The 16,284-nt window shown below is 40.1% G+C and overlaps 1 protein-coding gene across 1 annotated transcript; it reads right to left on the bottom strand.

Annotated features, from left to right (window-relative positions):
- Window positions 1-547: 547 nt before the first annotated feature.
- Window positions 548-8,704, bottom strand: LOC133907103 (autophagy-related protein 9-like). The gene is made up of 10 exons (XM_062349127.1): window positions 8,530-8,704; window positions 7,196-7,829; window positions 6,791-7,111; window positions 5,821-6,043; window positions 5,549-5,728; window positions 5,248-5,454; window positions 2,894-2,971; window positions 2,747-2,817; window positions 2,543-2,653; window positions 548-1,807 (listed from the first exon to the last, which is right to left on the bottom strand). Exons 2-10 carry the CDS (start codon window positions 7,768-7,770, stop codon window positions 778-780), a joined length of 2,796 nt encoding a protein of 931 aa, XP_062205111.1. The 5' UTR covers window positions 7,771-7,829; window positions 8,530-8,704; the 3' UTR covers window positions 548-777.
- Window positions 8,705-16,284: the final 7,580 nt, after the last annotated feature.

Genomic DNA, 16,284 nt, shown 5'->3' with positions numbered 1-16,284 from the left:
AGAACGCAGTTCTTTTTATTTTTACAAGTATAACTGTCTCATTGTTTTGGCTAATCTGACTACCTGAATGAATTCAAAATGGTTCGTGCTTGAAGAATTTAGAAGACTTTTGCTATGGCAAAAGTTAGTGGAGGATTTCACGGGTGATTAAGGTGGCATGTTCACCCTTCGTTTCCTGGGCTGCTGCATAGAACCATATTTTTTACTGCTGACTGGAAAACGATACTCAAAGAAGCATCATATACTAATGTCCTGTATCTTCAGCATTGCGTTCATCATTAGTAGTATAATCACTTAGTGTGATGAAAACTGAGTGCAGTGTGACTTCGATCGTTGTTTTTTAAAATTTTGGTGAATACTATTGAATCATCTCGATGGTCAGTGGAGTGCTGATGATGCTTGAACGATTGTGATAGTAATACTATCAAGCAAATCAGCACTTGTTTCAGAAACAGATCATGCAAGCGAACAGCCATTTGTATGAAATTTATAGTTTTCTCCTGATTCATGGATCTTGAGTACCATACGACTACAAGTGAGCAGTAAATTAGCTGATTGAAACACTTCCACATTCTATCAAAAAGAATGGCTCCTCTCCCATAACATGGGGGAGGACAAGACTATATATCAGGTAAGCAAATTCATCTGTACAAAAGAATTTGTCAACCTTTGCCGGCTCACAATAAACTAACATATGCGTCTTTCGTTTCTAATGTAACTGAGATCAATCTGGACAAGTATCACTAGTTTTTTTTTTTCCGTGTGTGTGTTCTCTAACTAAACAGGGTCACTGCTTCTAGGTATAATCCGTACATGAAGGCTGGCCGGCATAGAGCTACAAATATGAGCTGTGCCATGACCATCTTCGTCTTCATATTCGTCATCCTTGACATCGGCAAAATGGAAACTCGAGCATTGCTCTAGGTCAGGGTCATCATCCATGTACCCTGTCTTGGACAGGGCTGGGGGTCTTCTCCAACTACTGTTGCTTCTGATATATCTTTGATCTAGCTCTTTGTTTCCCTCCGACGCGTCACTGCTGTGATAGCTCGAATGATAACCAGATGTATAATGATTTCCAAAGTTTGGAGGCTCAAGGAAACTGTCTTGTGGATCAGTATGCTGCGCAGAGCTCAGAGCCCAATTGCAGTGCTGGCTGGAATACTGGCCTGCTGTGTGGTGATTTCCCATGTCCGGAGGCTCAATAAAACTGTGTGGTGGAGGCTCAATAAAACTGCCTTGTGGATGATTTGGCCGTGCGGTGGCCTGAGCCCACCAGTGGTGGCTTGTAGAATTTTGTTCCCTAACTTGGCGCTGGGAGGTGGCACGTTGAAAGAATGCACTAGATGTTGATGCCTCCAAGTGGCTTCGAGCTCTTTCATACAAATTAGAATCCCAGATTTGCTCCTCCTCAATCTCCGTTAATGGTTTGCTCAGAGGTGGCCATATGTCCTCTCCTGGTTCAGGGGATGCTTCGCCAAGGTGGGGAGACGAGTTGGCATCCCTACCCGAGTGTGGGTGACATGTGTAATACCAGTCAAGGATATATGGATATGACCTTTGATCTGCATCAAGCGGTCCTAAAGGGATAAAGTTACAAATAATCCCATCGCCTGGATGGATATCCCTGGGGAGCAGTCGATGGAAAAGATTGCCACTTTGACCTCTAGTACTTGATCCAAGTTGTGAATCTTCCATTGCTTGAAAAGTATTTTTACGGATTTGCTTTTCCTTGAATCTCTGGAGATTGCACAAAAACTGCTTGCCTTCTGGATTTGGCTCCCATGATGTATAGGTGCTTTGAAAACTGTAAATAATGAAATAGCATAATTATGTAAGGCCAACTGCGATCAATAGTATAACTTATTTTTGGCTCCATTTTTTCTTTGAAAAGACTTCATACACTAGTTTTTCTTTGTTACAGTGTGGATGCGATTATTAAGAATGGAATTAAATCAATAAGGAAACAAATGGCCACTAGTTAAATAGGAACATAGTGGATTCGATGCTACTTTCATTACTGCAACCCGCAATACAGGCAAACCCGTATTGAAATCTTGCATTAAAAGATCTGTAATTGCAACTGTCAAAGAAGAATTCATCTTGTCAGTAATGAAGATAATCAAGCAATACCCTGTGTGCAATATTTTACTGCTCACTGAAGAACAATAAGAAAGGATAGAATGTTCTAGAATTGCCTTCTTGATTCCACTTCATTTTTTTAACATGATATGATACGATTCTGTGCACAAAATCAGCCAAACTGCTACCATGGAGAAGGAACTTGTGACAGATGTTAACTGTCCTCAGTGCCAGAAGTCTACTACAGGTCTATATACATCAATGGCAAAAAAAAAATGATTCGGATGATTATTCAGTATGAGTTATGACTCAGAGAAGGCATAGGATGAAACATACAGTGGTATAAGGTCTAAGCAAATACAATAAGGTCTTTTTAATCTTATAAAATATAATTCACAAGTCATATTTGGAATAAAAACCAAAACATAAAGTACCAGGTAAGTGTCGAAATGAAATGTACCTTAATAACGATTTCTCCATCTTCCCTTGGGAGCTCCTCATGTCTTTTACTGCATCACATGGTGAACCATAGTTTCTATTTCCGTGTCTTTGGAAATCAAACAAGCTTAAACTATTCAGTTGTCAAAAAGAATGAAGTTAGAGAAGTTGCAAAGCAGCAACGGTAGTATATCATAATAATTAATAGAAAAATACAAAAACGAACCTGCATACATCTCCCACTCCATCTACATAAACTGTGAAGTCTGAAATGAAGTGAAGAATATCGTTGACGCACTGTACATGGGAAAACTCAACCATTTTACAACATTATCTAGAAGCTAACTTTTCTTGATCTTGTTCAAAACATTACCTTTGGTACCACAAATATTAGCAAGTAAGGAGTGATGAAAATGGACGCCATCTCTTCTAAAAGCATTGTTATGGTATACTGCAATTGCAATTTACATGTAATCAGCTACACTACCAAAAGCAAAGTTGTACCATCTACACACTGGATCTCAGGTAAGCTACATAAATAATAGCAAACTACTTGTAAATGTACAGTGCTTCCAGGTAAGCATTAGTTTACTGAGTTACTATGAAATACAAATCAACCCATATATCTAAACAGTTCAATAGTGGGTAGCAAAGAACCAAAGTATTCTGAGTATTGTAGCAAATATCCCCTAAGTTAGGAAATACCACCAACTTGTCAATGACATATGTCTGCAGCCTCCCACTTGTCAGCCTAATCATATGGTATTTTTCTGCAATGGCGCTGAGCTCGTTTTCTCTTATCATAAAGGTATATCATCTAGAACTAGTAAGGCAAAGAATTTTAAAACTAGTAAGAACAATCTTTGTAGAAGTATCATCTGAGAAAGAAAAATGATGAGCTCTCATTCTCAGTTGCAGATTTAGACTAAAATGATCTGAGTGGGATTATTTTCCAAATAACTTGAGAGAGAGGGAATAAAAATAAAATGATGTTATATATTAACCCAGTATTTACATAGTAAAATACCCTGTAGACCAGTGCATCAAGTCAGGCCAATTGACCCCTAAGATTTATGCAAATAAATCTAAACATAGAAGTCGTGAAACTTTAAATATTTTACAAGAACTGGCCTGCTGCAATATGCAAATCACTGTGTTCGCGTAGACGGTCGTCTAGCGCATCTAGACGACAACTAGAGTCTAGACGCTAGTTGAGGGCTTGGTGTCCAGTTTAAAGGGTAGTCCCACCTCTAGACGGCTAGACCGTCTAGATGGTCAACGCTGGTCAAAGACAGTCTAGTCAACCGTGTGGGAGGAAAGGAGAGAGAGCGCGCGCGGGGGAGAGAGAGAGAGAGGCAAAGCGAGCATTAGGGCGCGCCGCCATCGCTCTCGCTCGACAACAGATCCGCCCTCGCCTCCGCTCGCTGATCCAGTCCAGCACGCACACCGCCGTCACCACCTGCCCGCCTCCCCAGTCACCACCTCCACCACTGCTCCACGCTCGCCTCCTACCGTCCACCGGTCCACCGCCATCGCCGCCTGCCCTCCTCTACAGCGGTGCCTCAGACCCGGCGGATCTGTGCTCTACTCCCCTGCAGCGGCATATGGACTCCTCCGCAGGCCACAGCGGCGGATCTGTTCTTGTTGAGTGGTATGTTCAATGTTCTTGATGTGCTCTGCTAGTGCTTGACTACTAGTGCTCTGCTATTGCTCGTGTGTGCTCTGCTATTGACTGCTTGAATTATTTTATGTTTGTTTGATTAGGTGCAGGATGTTGTCTGCTACATCGGCTCCTTCCACCAACACCACGTGTAGCCTGAAGAGGAACTCCAATGACATAGGGTGGGAGCATGGAATCTTGCAGGATCCAACCAACTTGGATGTGATTAAGTGCAACTATTGTCCTCCAGTTGTGCGGGCAGGAATATATAGGCTCAAGTGATCCCTATAATGGATTATGAGCACATGGGGGTGGGGGAGAATGATGATTAGACACTATATTTGATCATCATATTATCACTTATTCACCTATCATTATCAGTTATCTATTTATTATGCTTGTTATGTTTGTGAGAACTGAGAACCATGTCTGTCATTTGTGATTTGTGATTTGTCATGTCGCTATGTGACTATGTGAGATGTGAGAACTATTTTATATTTGGGCTGTTTGTAAGAACTATGTCTTTCAGCCTGACATTTGTGGTTTGAAATCTAACTAACACTTGCCATAGTCTTTTGTAGGCATATAATTCAAATTGTTATGATGATTATTGATTGATGAACTAGAGGACAATGGATGATTGAAGTTGCATTTCTGGCTTTGGAAGGTATGCCTCAAATCTCACTTGAAAATATAGTAATGTAGTATGGAACATGTAGCTATTTGTTTGCATTTTTACTGCTACAGTACAAAAGCATCTAGACCCTCCAATCTTAGTCTAGACAGCCTAGATGCTAGTGACGAGGTGACCGTCTGTCTACATCTAGCATCTAGGTGAATATTGCAATTCACTAGAAGGTAAAATGAAGTAAAAAGAAATAGATCCCACAAGGTTTGAGTTCTGGATACTTCCCAAAGGAAAAAGATGTAAGTTCTGAAAATGCCAGTCACATAGTAACTAGAAACTACAGTAAACACTTGTCACTTGGGCATGTGCAGTTTGCATGAAATCAATCAAATTAATGACTTTGACTACTCAAAAGCAACATCTAATGGAAGTGAATTACCTGAAAAAGAGTTTCAAACTCTTTCCGCACAAGATCACTGCTCTCTTTACCACGCCACCTTTTTGGCATGTAATGTGTCTGTTGGACAACAATAGTCATGGCTCCTTCTGGGTCAATCACTTGAAGATCATCTGCCACAACTTTCCGACTAATAGCTGCTATAGTTCCAAAAATAACAGCATACCACAAAAGATTTCGGCCAAAAACCTACATAGATCATAAAAATTAGGTTTTAAAAAGATGGAACTATGAAGGGCATCGATTATGTGACACAAAATAGATGCAGAAATAAACAACTTACATGGCCCTCAAGGATAGATTCATCGAGAAATCCAAGGATGAGAAGAATGCCAGCCAAGCCACCAGATACAAACGATATAAATTTTGCGATAATAGATATTAATGGCGTTGGAAACTGCTTTAAATAATTCAAAGAGTGAACCGTGCAGTTGTTCATCCTATGCCTAAAGAAATGCTCAACCTGAAATTGTAGCAGTAGTATTAGGGGAAAAAAGGAAAAGAAAAGGTTTTAACAACATATGATCTACAACTCGGTTTGAGGTGAGAAACGACCTCATTGTACTCCCGCAAAATCCACCTTGATAAATTCGACCATCTTCGAGATGACGCTGTACTGGGGTGATTGTAGAATTCTTCAGCATGTCTCAGAAACATGTATACCAATGGGAAGATGACAAGGCAGGGTGACAGTAAAAGCATTGCAATACCCATACATACAAGCCGTTTTTTCAAGATGCGTGAGCTTGTTAGAAAATCTTTTCTAACACAAAATTTACTGCAAAAGAAGATGACATGAGCTTTACATGAAAAGTTAAAGCAGGATCAACAAACAATGCACAAAAAGTGTAATATATATATATATATATATGCACAAAAAGTGTAATATATATATATATATAAAACATTTTCAAGCAATATATATGAGAACTTGAGAAGGGTACTGCATGAACCGAAACAAGAATTGAAAGACTGAATAATCATGGAAGATACAATATCCACAACGTAATAGTTGTTTCCATGATTGTTCGCAATTAAAAAATACAATAAATGTTCTGCATGGTCACCTTTATCAGTCAGTCATCTTGAACATATAAGGTAAAGACTATTGCTTTGCACTGTACATAAATCAGGAGCAGCATATACAAGAACACAGGCGTAGGCTATTTCCAAAAATTAATTAGATTTGGTATGACTCGGTTTTTCACTTAATGATCCTCATGGCCAATTATAAATGAAGCTAAATTATCAGGGGCACAAAAGCATCAAATTCTCAACAATATCAAATGTATTCAAGAACAAATATACTAAGACAAGCATAGAACCAACTCATTGCAACAGTATTCAATTCTTGACATTGAGAGTGAAGGTGTCATTATTCTGTCATATTAATTCCTTTTTCTGTAATAACTATTATTGGTTCTAAAACGCCCTTGACAGCACTTCTGAACAAATATTTTCAAAAATAATAATGGTAATTTTTTTATACTTATAGGATACCAAAAACAGGTGCAGATTTCCTTACCTATCGAACATGCTCTGGAAGAGGCACCAATTTAATGTCCACTCTAGGGTCTTTGGAACCATCAGATAGCTTTTCCTTCCATGGACACGAGAACTGACAGTTGGACCAACTCCAGGCAGCCAACAGGGAACAGGAAATGCAATGATGCCTTTGTTAACCATCCCAATCAAGTAGTTCTGTTTACGCATTATTCTCATGATGATATCATGCTCTGAAAGATCCTTAACAACGCAAAGTTGCTGTGACTTCTGGAGAAGGACAACCTTCTCAACTACTTTGGGCCATGATATAGTTTGAATCTCCAGATCTGTGACCTTAAGGCTACACAAAGAGAAAATGGGAACATATAGAGAAGTCAGCAACTTTCTATACCAGTGTATGGAATGCATGAGAATAAAATATTACCTGTTATAATAGAAGTAGCGAACTTTGAGCATGCTTCTCAATTTTAAAAAGAACTTCACAAAGTTAATAATTCCATATGTCATCAATATACCCATTGATCCAATAGTGATCATCTTCACAAATGTGAATGGAACTAATGGCTCATTCTTAATGACTTTCATCAAGTCACATGGTTTCTCCCCTGACTCAAGTGCTTCCACTCCACATTTCAAATGGCCAAGGGCACCCCAATCAACAAACAAGAAGAAAAAACCAATAGAGCATACCATAAATGTAACATTAAGGATCTCAATTATCCACTTGACGATGATGCATCTTAAACCCTTTGCACAAAAATATTCATACAGCCTCTCGAAGAAAATATCCAAGTCAGGAATTAGCTCGGCCTTTAAGTCTTCCCCATGGAGATGTACTGGTGGACTCTCACAATCAGAGCTCAGCAATCTCCTGTAGTCGGACAATTCTATTTCAGGTGGAATTTCAACAAGTAGACGTGTTGAAAGTTCTGATTCACTTCTCCATGGCCACTTGAATAATTTTTTAGTTGTTGTGCCCTTCAGAAGTAAGGACATCATTTATGAAAACAGAAGGTGAGACAAATTGACAGCTTCCTTGCCATGCCACAGCCGATCACCTGCAAGATAAGTTATTTTCTTAAAAAAATGCTTGATATGTTGCATCACACATTCTGATATTACAGCACAAAGGCCACTCTGCATTAAAAAATTATAACTAAATGAGTACTCCCATTCACCAAAAACTGTAATTTTTTACATCCTATCTTATGATCTAGTTAATTAAAAAAAAAACAAAGCAACAGTACCAATACCATGGCACCCTGGATTCTTTTTTGAGACCGAAGCAACCCTGGATTTGTTCTCTAAACTTAGAACCAACACCCAATTATAGAAAATAAAAATGTCAACAAGGCTTATGCTCTCCAACTCCACTAAGTACCAACTCAACTCACAATCAAAACTTAACGAGCCTAAAAACCCACCAAAACACCACCAATTAATACACAATCGAAGGGTCCCCGACTACCAGATACAACCAAAGCTGGTGGCTTTCCCAGTGCCGCCAAATTCAGCTCAACCTCCGAAATAATTATCGGAAACTAAACTGCAACGGCACCTTGGATGGATTGATCTTTCGCGTTGAGGAATCTGACCAAATTACAGACGGATGGACTAACTAGACTAATTAGATTAAATTTGCAGCAACTGAATCCGCAGCTTTTGGATTTGATTGCCTGCAGTGATAGCAAACCGAAGATTCCCCAGAACAGAACGAACTCCTAGAGCAATCCGTCCGGGCAAGCTAGGGTTACTTACCAGGAGAAGAAGAAATCGATCCAAGAAACAATCTCCGCTCCGCGCCGGTACGGCACCAGTAGAGGGCACGGGGGCGCGGAGGACGGTGACGCTGGCTGCGAGGTCGCCGACGAACAGATTTCGGCGGCGGTAGGCGGTGGAGAGCGGGGGGGGGGGGGGGGGGAAACACCGATTTCAGGAGGTGCCCGGTTTATCTTCAACTTGAAGCTGCCCTCTTCACCGGTCGTTCGTAAAACGGGCAGGTTCAACCGGCTCTGTCCGGTCCAACTCGCACCATCTTTCCGGCAAACCCAGGCACTCCTTGGTTTGGTCTTTTCTAGTTCAACTACGGTCCGGTTCGATTTTTTTTCTTTTTGGCGAATGCTTCGGTTCGATTTGTCAATACTACTATAGGATAATCCCATTAATCAACAGCGCGTTTGAAAGTATTCGTGTAGGAAAAAAGCGACCTCGGCTCTTCTGTGCGAGGGGTGGATCTACCCTAGAGGGGCTCAAGCCCCCTACCACTCAGGCGCACATCGGGAGGGCCCCAAACCCCTTTCAATTTTCGAGCATGGAAAATGAAGAAGAAGAGGTAAAAAAATTAGGGAAAATGTAAAAATCCCTAAAAATCACTTGGATTTTGATTTTTTTCTTAAAAGTTATTTTTGTTAAAAAACACCCCTAAAAGTTTGACTTTATTGAAAAACCCTCCCAAAAATTAAAAAAATAAAAACAATCAAAAAAAGTTTTTAAAAAAACTAGAGATAATTCTAAGACCTTCTTGAAATTTGTTTTCAAAAATAATATTCTTTACATCATATTTTATGGAGAGGAAGTTTGAAAAAAAAGAAAAATTTGCAGCTCATTTATTAACTCATGTTATTTTAACTTTGTCATGTCTACCATTATTTTTCCTACACAAATAATTGTTTAAGTAAACTAATAAAACTAGTTTCAATAATTTTGGGGTGTTATGGATTAGTTATGAATTAATCTATCTGCAACACATTTACTCAATTCTCTATGTTACAATAACTATTTCAAGATTTCATGTATTTTTAGAAGAGAGAGGATCATGTAAGAAGACTAAAAATATTGGTTTCATGATTTTTGGATTAGTAAATAATTAACTATACATTTAATTTAAATTAATAAATGATCTGCACGTTTTTTTTTCAAACTTCCTCTCCATAAAATATGATGCAAATGATATTATTTTTGAAATTTTTTTTATGAAAGGTCTTAAAATTGTCTCTAGTTTTTTAGAATTTTTTGTGATTTTTAAAAATTGTTTTGAATTTTTGGGGTGTTTTTCAATAAAACCAAACCTTTCGGGAGATTTTGCAACAAAACAACTTTTAGGAGGAAAGTCAAAAACCAAATGGCTTTTAAGGGTTTGCATTTTTCCAAAACGTTAAGAGCAAAAGAAAAGAGAAAATCTCCTACTTTATCGCCTCCCTCCTTCGAGCCATAGTCATTGAAGCTGAACTAGCAATCAAACCATCGTGTTCTTGGCTTATGAATCATCACTTCGATGCCACCGAGGTGCAGGAAAATAATTCTAGAGACTTGATCTCTTGTATTTTGGATATTATCTAATTCATAGTGTGATACGTGGTAATTTATCTCTTTCTTACTTTTATTACACATGATTTTTTTTCCTCCATCAAAAATTTTATGATAATTTTTATCACGTACCACACTATAAATTAAATCTATATTCCAAATAAGAGAAATAAAATCTCATAAGATTATTTTTCCATTTTTCCCGAGGTGCACCCCGCTCTCCACCTCACCCTCACTCCTCCCGTCTTTCCCATTCCAGCTCCCTCTTTCTTCTAGCCTCTCATGTTGCTTTTCCTTCGTCAGACAACTAATTGAGCAAAGGTACCAGCCTTTTCTCAATAATTTACCCACTATGATTTGGAGTCTATCTGTATTTTCCTCCTCGGTAATTTCTTGATAGATGGAGTCTGTTTGAATTATTAGCATCGCGCTAAGGGTTTGCATTTTTCCAAAAAGTTAAGAGCAAAAGAAAAGAGAAAATCTCCAACTTTATGACCTGGATCTGTCACTGTTCTAGACCTCATCGCCTCCCTCCTTCAAACCATAGTCATTGAAGCTGAACTAGCAATCAAACCATCGTGTTCTTGGCTTATGAATCATCACTTCGATGCCACCGAGGTGCAGGAAAATAATTATAGAGACTTGATCTCTTGTATTTTGGATATTATCTAATTCGTAGTGTGATACGTGGTAATTTATCTCTTTCTTACTTTTATCACACATGATTTTTTTTTCCTCCATCAAAAATTTTATGATAATTTTTATCACGTACCACACTATAAATTAAATCTATATTCCAAATAAGAGAAATAAAATCTCATAAGATTATTTTTCCATTTTTCCCGAGGTGCACCTCGCTCTCCACCTCACCCTCACTCCTCCCGTCTTTCCCATTCCAGCTCCCTCTTTCTTCTAGCCTCTCATGTTGCTTTTCCTTCTTCAGACAACCAATTGAGCAAAGGTACCAGCCTTTTCTCAATAATTTACCCACTATGATTTGGAGTCTATCTGTATTTCCCTCCTCGGTAATTTCTTGATAGATGGCGTCTGTTTGAATTATTAGCATCGAGCTAAGTGTCCTTAATCCCTATTCTCGACATCCCTAGTGATGGACAAATATCTTGGCTACAATATTTCTTACTCATGGCAAACAGATTTGCTACCACACAAAGTGTAGCTTCCATACAAATATGATAACATCTTTCACAGTTTATCTTTTTTTTTTTGCAAATAAGCTAGGCAAGAGCTTTGCCGATATCATTAAGGTAGAAGAGAGTTTGAGTTTTTAAAACAATAAAAAGAAACTACCACGCAGGGCGTCAAAGCATGCGGAATTACTCACGCATTAGCAACGACAAATAGCGAAAATGGAGCATTGCAAGAGTGAGAACACTAGGCAACAGAAAGAGGGCTTTTATTTGTTGTGAGATGTCCTCGAATTTTATGTTGGCAACCTCATTGTGTGTGAGGGACTTGTGTTGGAACATCCTCATATTATGTTCCTTCCAAACGTTCCACATTGTGTAGATTATGCCATTCACTTCTTTCCTCCTTTCATTTTGCGTGCTCCTTGATACTTGGTGCCACAAATTTGCCGTGTTTAAGAAATTTGCCAGGTCTAGGTTTGATGGAGGGTTCTATTGGTTCATGGATGAAACCTTAGACCATATAGCCTTCGCGTACTGGCAAAGAAGGCAGAGGTGCATATCAATTTCTCAGTGGTTTTGACATAGAGAGCAGCTAGGAGGATGTGGCTCCTTTGGTTGTGAGGTTGTTAGCGGTTGGAATTTTATTTTGGATCAAGATCCATGCGATGAACTTTCACTACTACACAAAAAGCTCCTACGAGACTCATTGTATCACACGGTTTCTTTGGAACTGTGTGAAAAAAGTTATCTCCCTTAGTACCAGTTGGAAGCTATGTGAAACAAGCTTTATGGCTGGAACCGTGAGAGATAGTAAATATCTCCCACAGTTCCAATTTGTACCCATGAGTAATATCAATTTTTGACGAAACACTCTAGAATTGTGGTGGACCGAGGGGCCTGGCTTCTCTCTCACGGTTCCGCTTCTCACCCATAAGTAAAATAATACACTTCGTCTCCCACGCTGACTCTTTATCTCCCAAGAAACCCATGTCGGTCGACTCTTTCTATCTCCCAAGAAACCCCATTCCCATCCCAATTTCTCAAAAACCCTAATCACAGCCGCCACTCCCTCTTCCCTAGCCCCGATCTCCACCGCTCCCTCTTCCCTAGCACCGATCTCCACCGCTCCCTCTTTCGTAGCTCCATTGCACCTCCATGACCACGCTGTCATTGTCACCGATTAGTTGGCCTTCTAAGGAATATATGGGGGAGGGGGCCATGGAGGTCTCCTCAGATGAGTCCAACTCCGACGTCTCCATCCATCCAGGAGGAGGCCGTCGGCTACGATATGTTGATAATTGGTGAACCGCCAATCTTATGAACTTGTAGAATAGATGGGGGATGCTTTAAGTAGACGAGTCAAAGGAACACATGGACGGGGGTTTAGACAGATTTGGGCCTCCCTTAGGATAATAATACTGCACCATGTTTGTCTTGTATTGATTTGAACTTGTTACAAGGGGGTGCGTAGCTAGCCTACATAGATCTATTCTAGTCGGTTACTTCCTGGCTCTACTTGTAGCTTGTAGATAGACTTGTTCGACTTGTCCTCTGTAGGATCCCTAGGCTTCGTATATATAGGGAGACATCGTAAGTCCTCTAGAGTCTTCTTTCTCGTTCTTGGAGATAAACTTCCTTATTTACGAGATATCTTAGGTTCCTACGAGCGATTTTCTTTCATCTAGGAAACCCCTTCTCGGAGATGGAGAATTGCCCCGATAATTACGGGAAACCCTAGGGTGTCCGGATATAGTAATTATCCAGTAGTCATTGTCATGATGAGTTCGACGAGTGGTGGGAGTGCCCTTAGCCGCCACCACCCTTTGATAAGGAGGATGAAGAGGACAAAGAGGAAGAGGAACATGAAGAGACAGAGGAGTGCTGGTGCAGCGCATGAGAGGGGGTTTGCAGTAATTCCAGCGGCGAGTCCGAGGAAGAGGAGGCCAACGGCGAGTTCGAGAAAGATGAGGACTTGGACATCTCCGACTCCAAGAAAGAATAGGAGGAAGAGGAAGCAGATGAAGAGGAGGACGGTGGCACGGTGGGTGATGCTGGTGCAGAGGGCCACATCACAGTGGTGGGCAACGATGTCAAGGGAGACACCGCCGCCGTGGTCTCTGATGATGACGGCAACGGAGGTTGGTTGAGCTTTGGTCCGCCAGCCTTCGTTGTCGTCAGCTACTTTGCCAACCTCGGTGGTGCGCCGACGAAGCATTTTATGCTAGATTAGGCTTAGATTAGTGTTAGTGTCAATGTCAATGTTAGTCTGTAGGTCATGCATGCTAATCCAAAATTAGCATTTTGGATTAAGCATCCTTTTGCATGCGGACGGAGGATTTTGTATAATCCATATCTTTTGTATTGCTAATCTTTCATTTGTGTAAATTGGAAAAAGATCAGCAAAACAATGGCCACGACTACTGGCTAGGATAGTGTAGCATAGTGTAGTGTGTAAGTGATATGCTAAAATGTATCATTTATTGATCTCCTCTCATGCATAATGAAAAGATCAATTATTAAATTAAATTTTCTTGTTTCTTTAAATTCATTGTTTTTTAAATTTATAAATGGATGTATGATTCAAATTCAACATGTGTTTAACTTTGATTGTGTTTAATTTCAATGTTTTGCTCCAAGTTAATGTAGCAATAACAGGTTAAAAGGAGTATATCCTGGAACCCTGCCGTGAAATACAAGCTAGCTCACTGGTAAGAGGTTTAGGTCACAAGTATGAGGTTTTCAGTTCAAATCCTGAGCGATGCACTTACAAAAATGATGAGGAAAAGAAAGAGGGGGTGATGCTTGGGTGACCTGGGTATCCCCAATTTTATTTTTTTTTGGAACAATTTCCTTTTTTTAGGTTGTCAACCTCTGGAAAAAAAGTATCTCTTACGTCTTGTCTCCATCCATGTACTGAGGGAGATAGACATTATCTCACACAACTAAATAAAATTCCTTAGTTTAGTCGAGGTTTGTCCAGCATGGGCCAAAATTCTGTGCCTGTGGCCAGCCAACTCAAGGATTCTGTAGAGAGGGTCGATGGCTAAGATGAAAAGCATTGAAGAGAGTGGGTTGCCTTGTCTAACTCTGCCATGTTGTTGGAAGTTGTTCCATGGGATACTGTTCAATATGGCTCTAGAGGTTGCCATCCCAAACAGTAGTGAGATCCATTAGTGCCACTTTGGGCCAAAGCCTAGTCTATGAAGTACATCTAGAAGGTATCCTTAGTTGAGTGAGTCAAAGGCCTTCCCAATGTCAAGCTTCATGAAGAGGGTTGGTGTCCTTGACGTGTACCTATTGATGTCGTATGCTTGCCATGATTCAATTATACTTGATGAGCCTTGTGCTAACCACAACATCGTTTTATCTTTTGGTCTTTGCTCCTTAAATCATTGGGTGAAATGATTGTTGTGCTCTTTCATGAACCAATCATCCGAGTGTCCTGGATTACTCGTGTGTAGATTATCCACGTGCCTTTTGATATACGGCTACACTTCTCAAAACGGTTGCAAGACAGTGAAGTGGACTTGTTCTAACAAAAGGTTACCAATTGATTTTATGCCTTTTATGTAATCGATGCACCACTCAACGACTTATTGATGGGAATGACGACCTTCTATGAAATTGCATTAAAGAAGTGACAAAGACATGTGATTACAACTTGGACATTTTCTGGCTTAATACTTCTTATTGCAATAGGAAGGAGCTCTGTCATCAACACATGGCAATCGTGGGACTTCATGCCATTCAACTTCAAACCCTTCATCGAAACGTTTTTCTTCCAGTTGGTTGAGTAGCCCATCAGAACTTTCACACCATGCAAGCACTGGCAGACTTCAGTTTTTTCAACCTTCTTCAAAGTGTAGCAAGTTAGGGGAAGGTACATTCGGCCATTACCACTATCTTGAGGGTGCATCTCGGGCTAGATATTCAAATCTACATAGTCCTTCCGTGTCTTGATTTCATCCTTTGTTTTGCTAGGAAGGTTCAGTATGGGACCAACAACGCTATCCACACATTCTTCTCTACATGCATGACATCAATGCAATGTCGAACATCTAGACCCTTCCGATAGGGTAAGTTCTAAATATTGATCTCTTTTTTCACATCACCTTCTCATGGCTCCTCGGTTCACCCTTCCTCTTCTTAAAAACAACTTGGACACCCTTAACCATATTATAGACTTGTTGCCCTCTATGAGTTTTTGGAGCAGAACCCCTCTCCTTTGTCCCAAGAAACTATTTTTTCAGTTTGCAGTATCTGTCACCCTTGCGTAAGAACTGCCGGTGATGCAGGTTCACCATTTTGCGTGACTTATTCAGCCATAGGCTCTCGATTTCATTGTAGCACTGTGTACAATCTTGAGATCCTTTTATATTCTATTACGATGGGTTTTCAAGGGTCAGCCAATCATTGATGGTCATAAACAACAAGGTACGTAGGTTGAAGTAATCTCATTTGCACACCTGAACCCCTTCTTTCCACAACGTTGCAAGATCTTCCCTCAGTGGTCATAGGAACACATCTATACTGTTGCCAGGGTGCTTTGGCCTTGAGATAATTTTCATCATCATCATAATGTACTTCCATTTCATGCACAACCAATGAGAAAAGTTGTAAATACAGAGAACCACAGGGCCAGGTGGTATGTGCACTGCTCATGTCACCGAATGGGTTCATTCTATTAATACTCATCTCAAACATTATATTCCTTGGTTCTGCTCCGAAGGTTGGATAGCTATCGTCGATATTTCTCTATTGGATAACATCCACAGCGTGTCACAGCTTTCCATCTCTCTTACGCTTATTAGAGTGCCACCATAGCAATTCAGAGTTCCTTGAGTTCACGAATAAACGATGTAAGTGAAGAATAACAAGGAAATACCGCATGACCTTGGCAGGAATTCCTTTCTTCATGGCCTCACCATCATCATCAAATCCCTCTTTCTCTTTATATCAAGGAGCTTTGCACACCGGACATGCAACCATATCTGCGTACTCTTTGTCATAGAGGATACAATGGTTCTGACATGCGTAATGGAAAAATAATCTTATTTGC

Source organism: Phragmites australis, chromosome 24, assembly GCF_958298935.1.
Source record: "Phragmites australis chromosome 24, lpPhrAust1.1, whole genome shotgun sequence".
Lineage (NCBI taxonomy): Eukaryota > Viridiplantae > Streptophyta > Magnoliopsida > Poales > Poaceae > Phragmites > Phragmites australis.
This window is presented reverse-complemented; position numbering and strand designations above follow the sequence as displayed.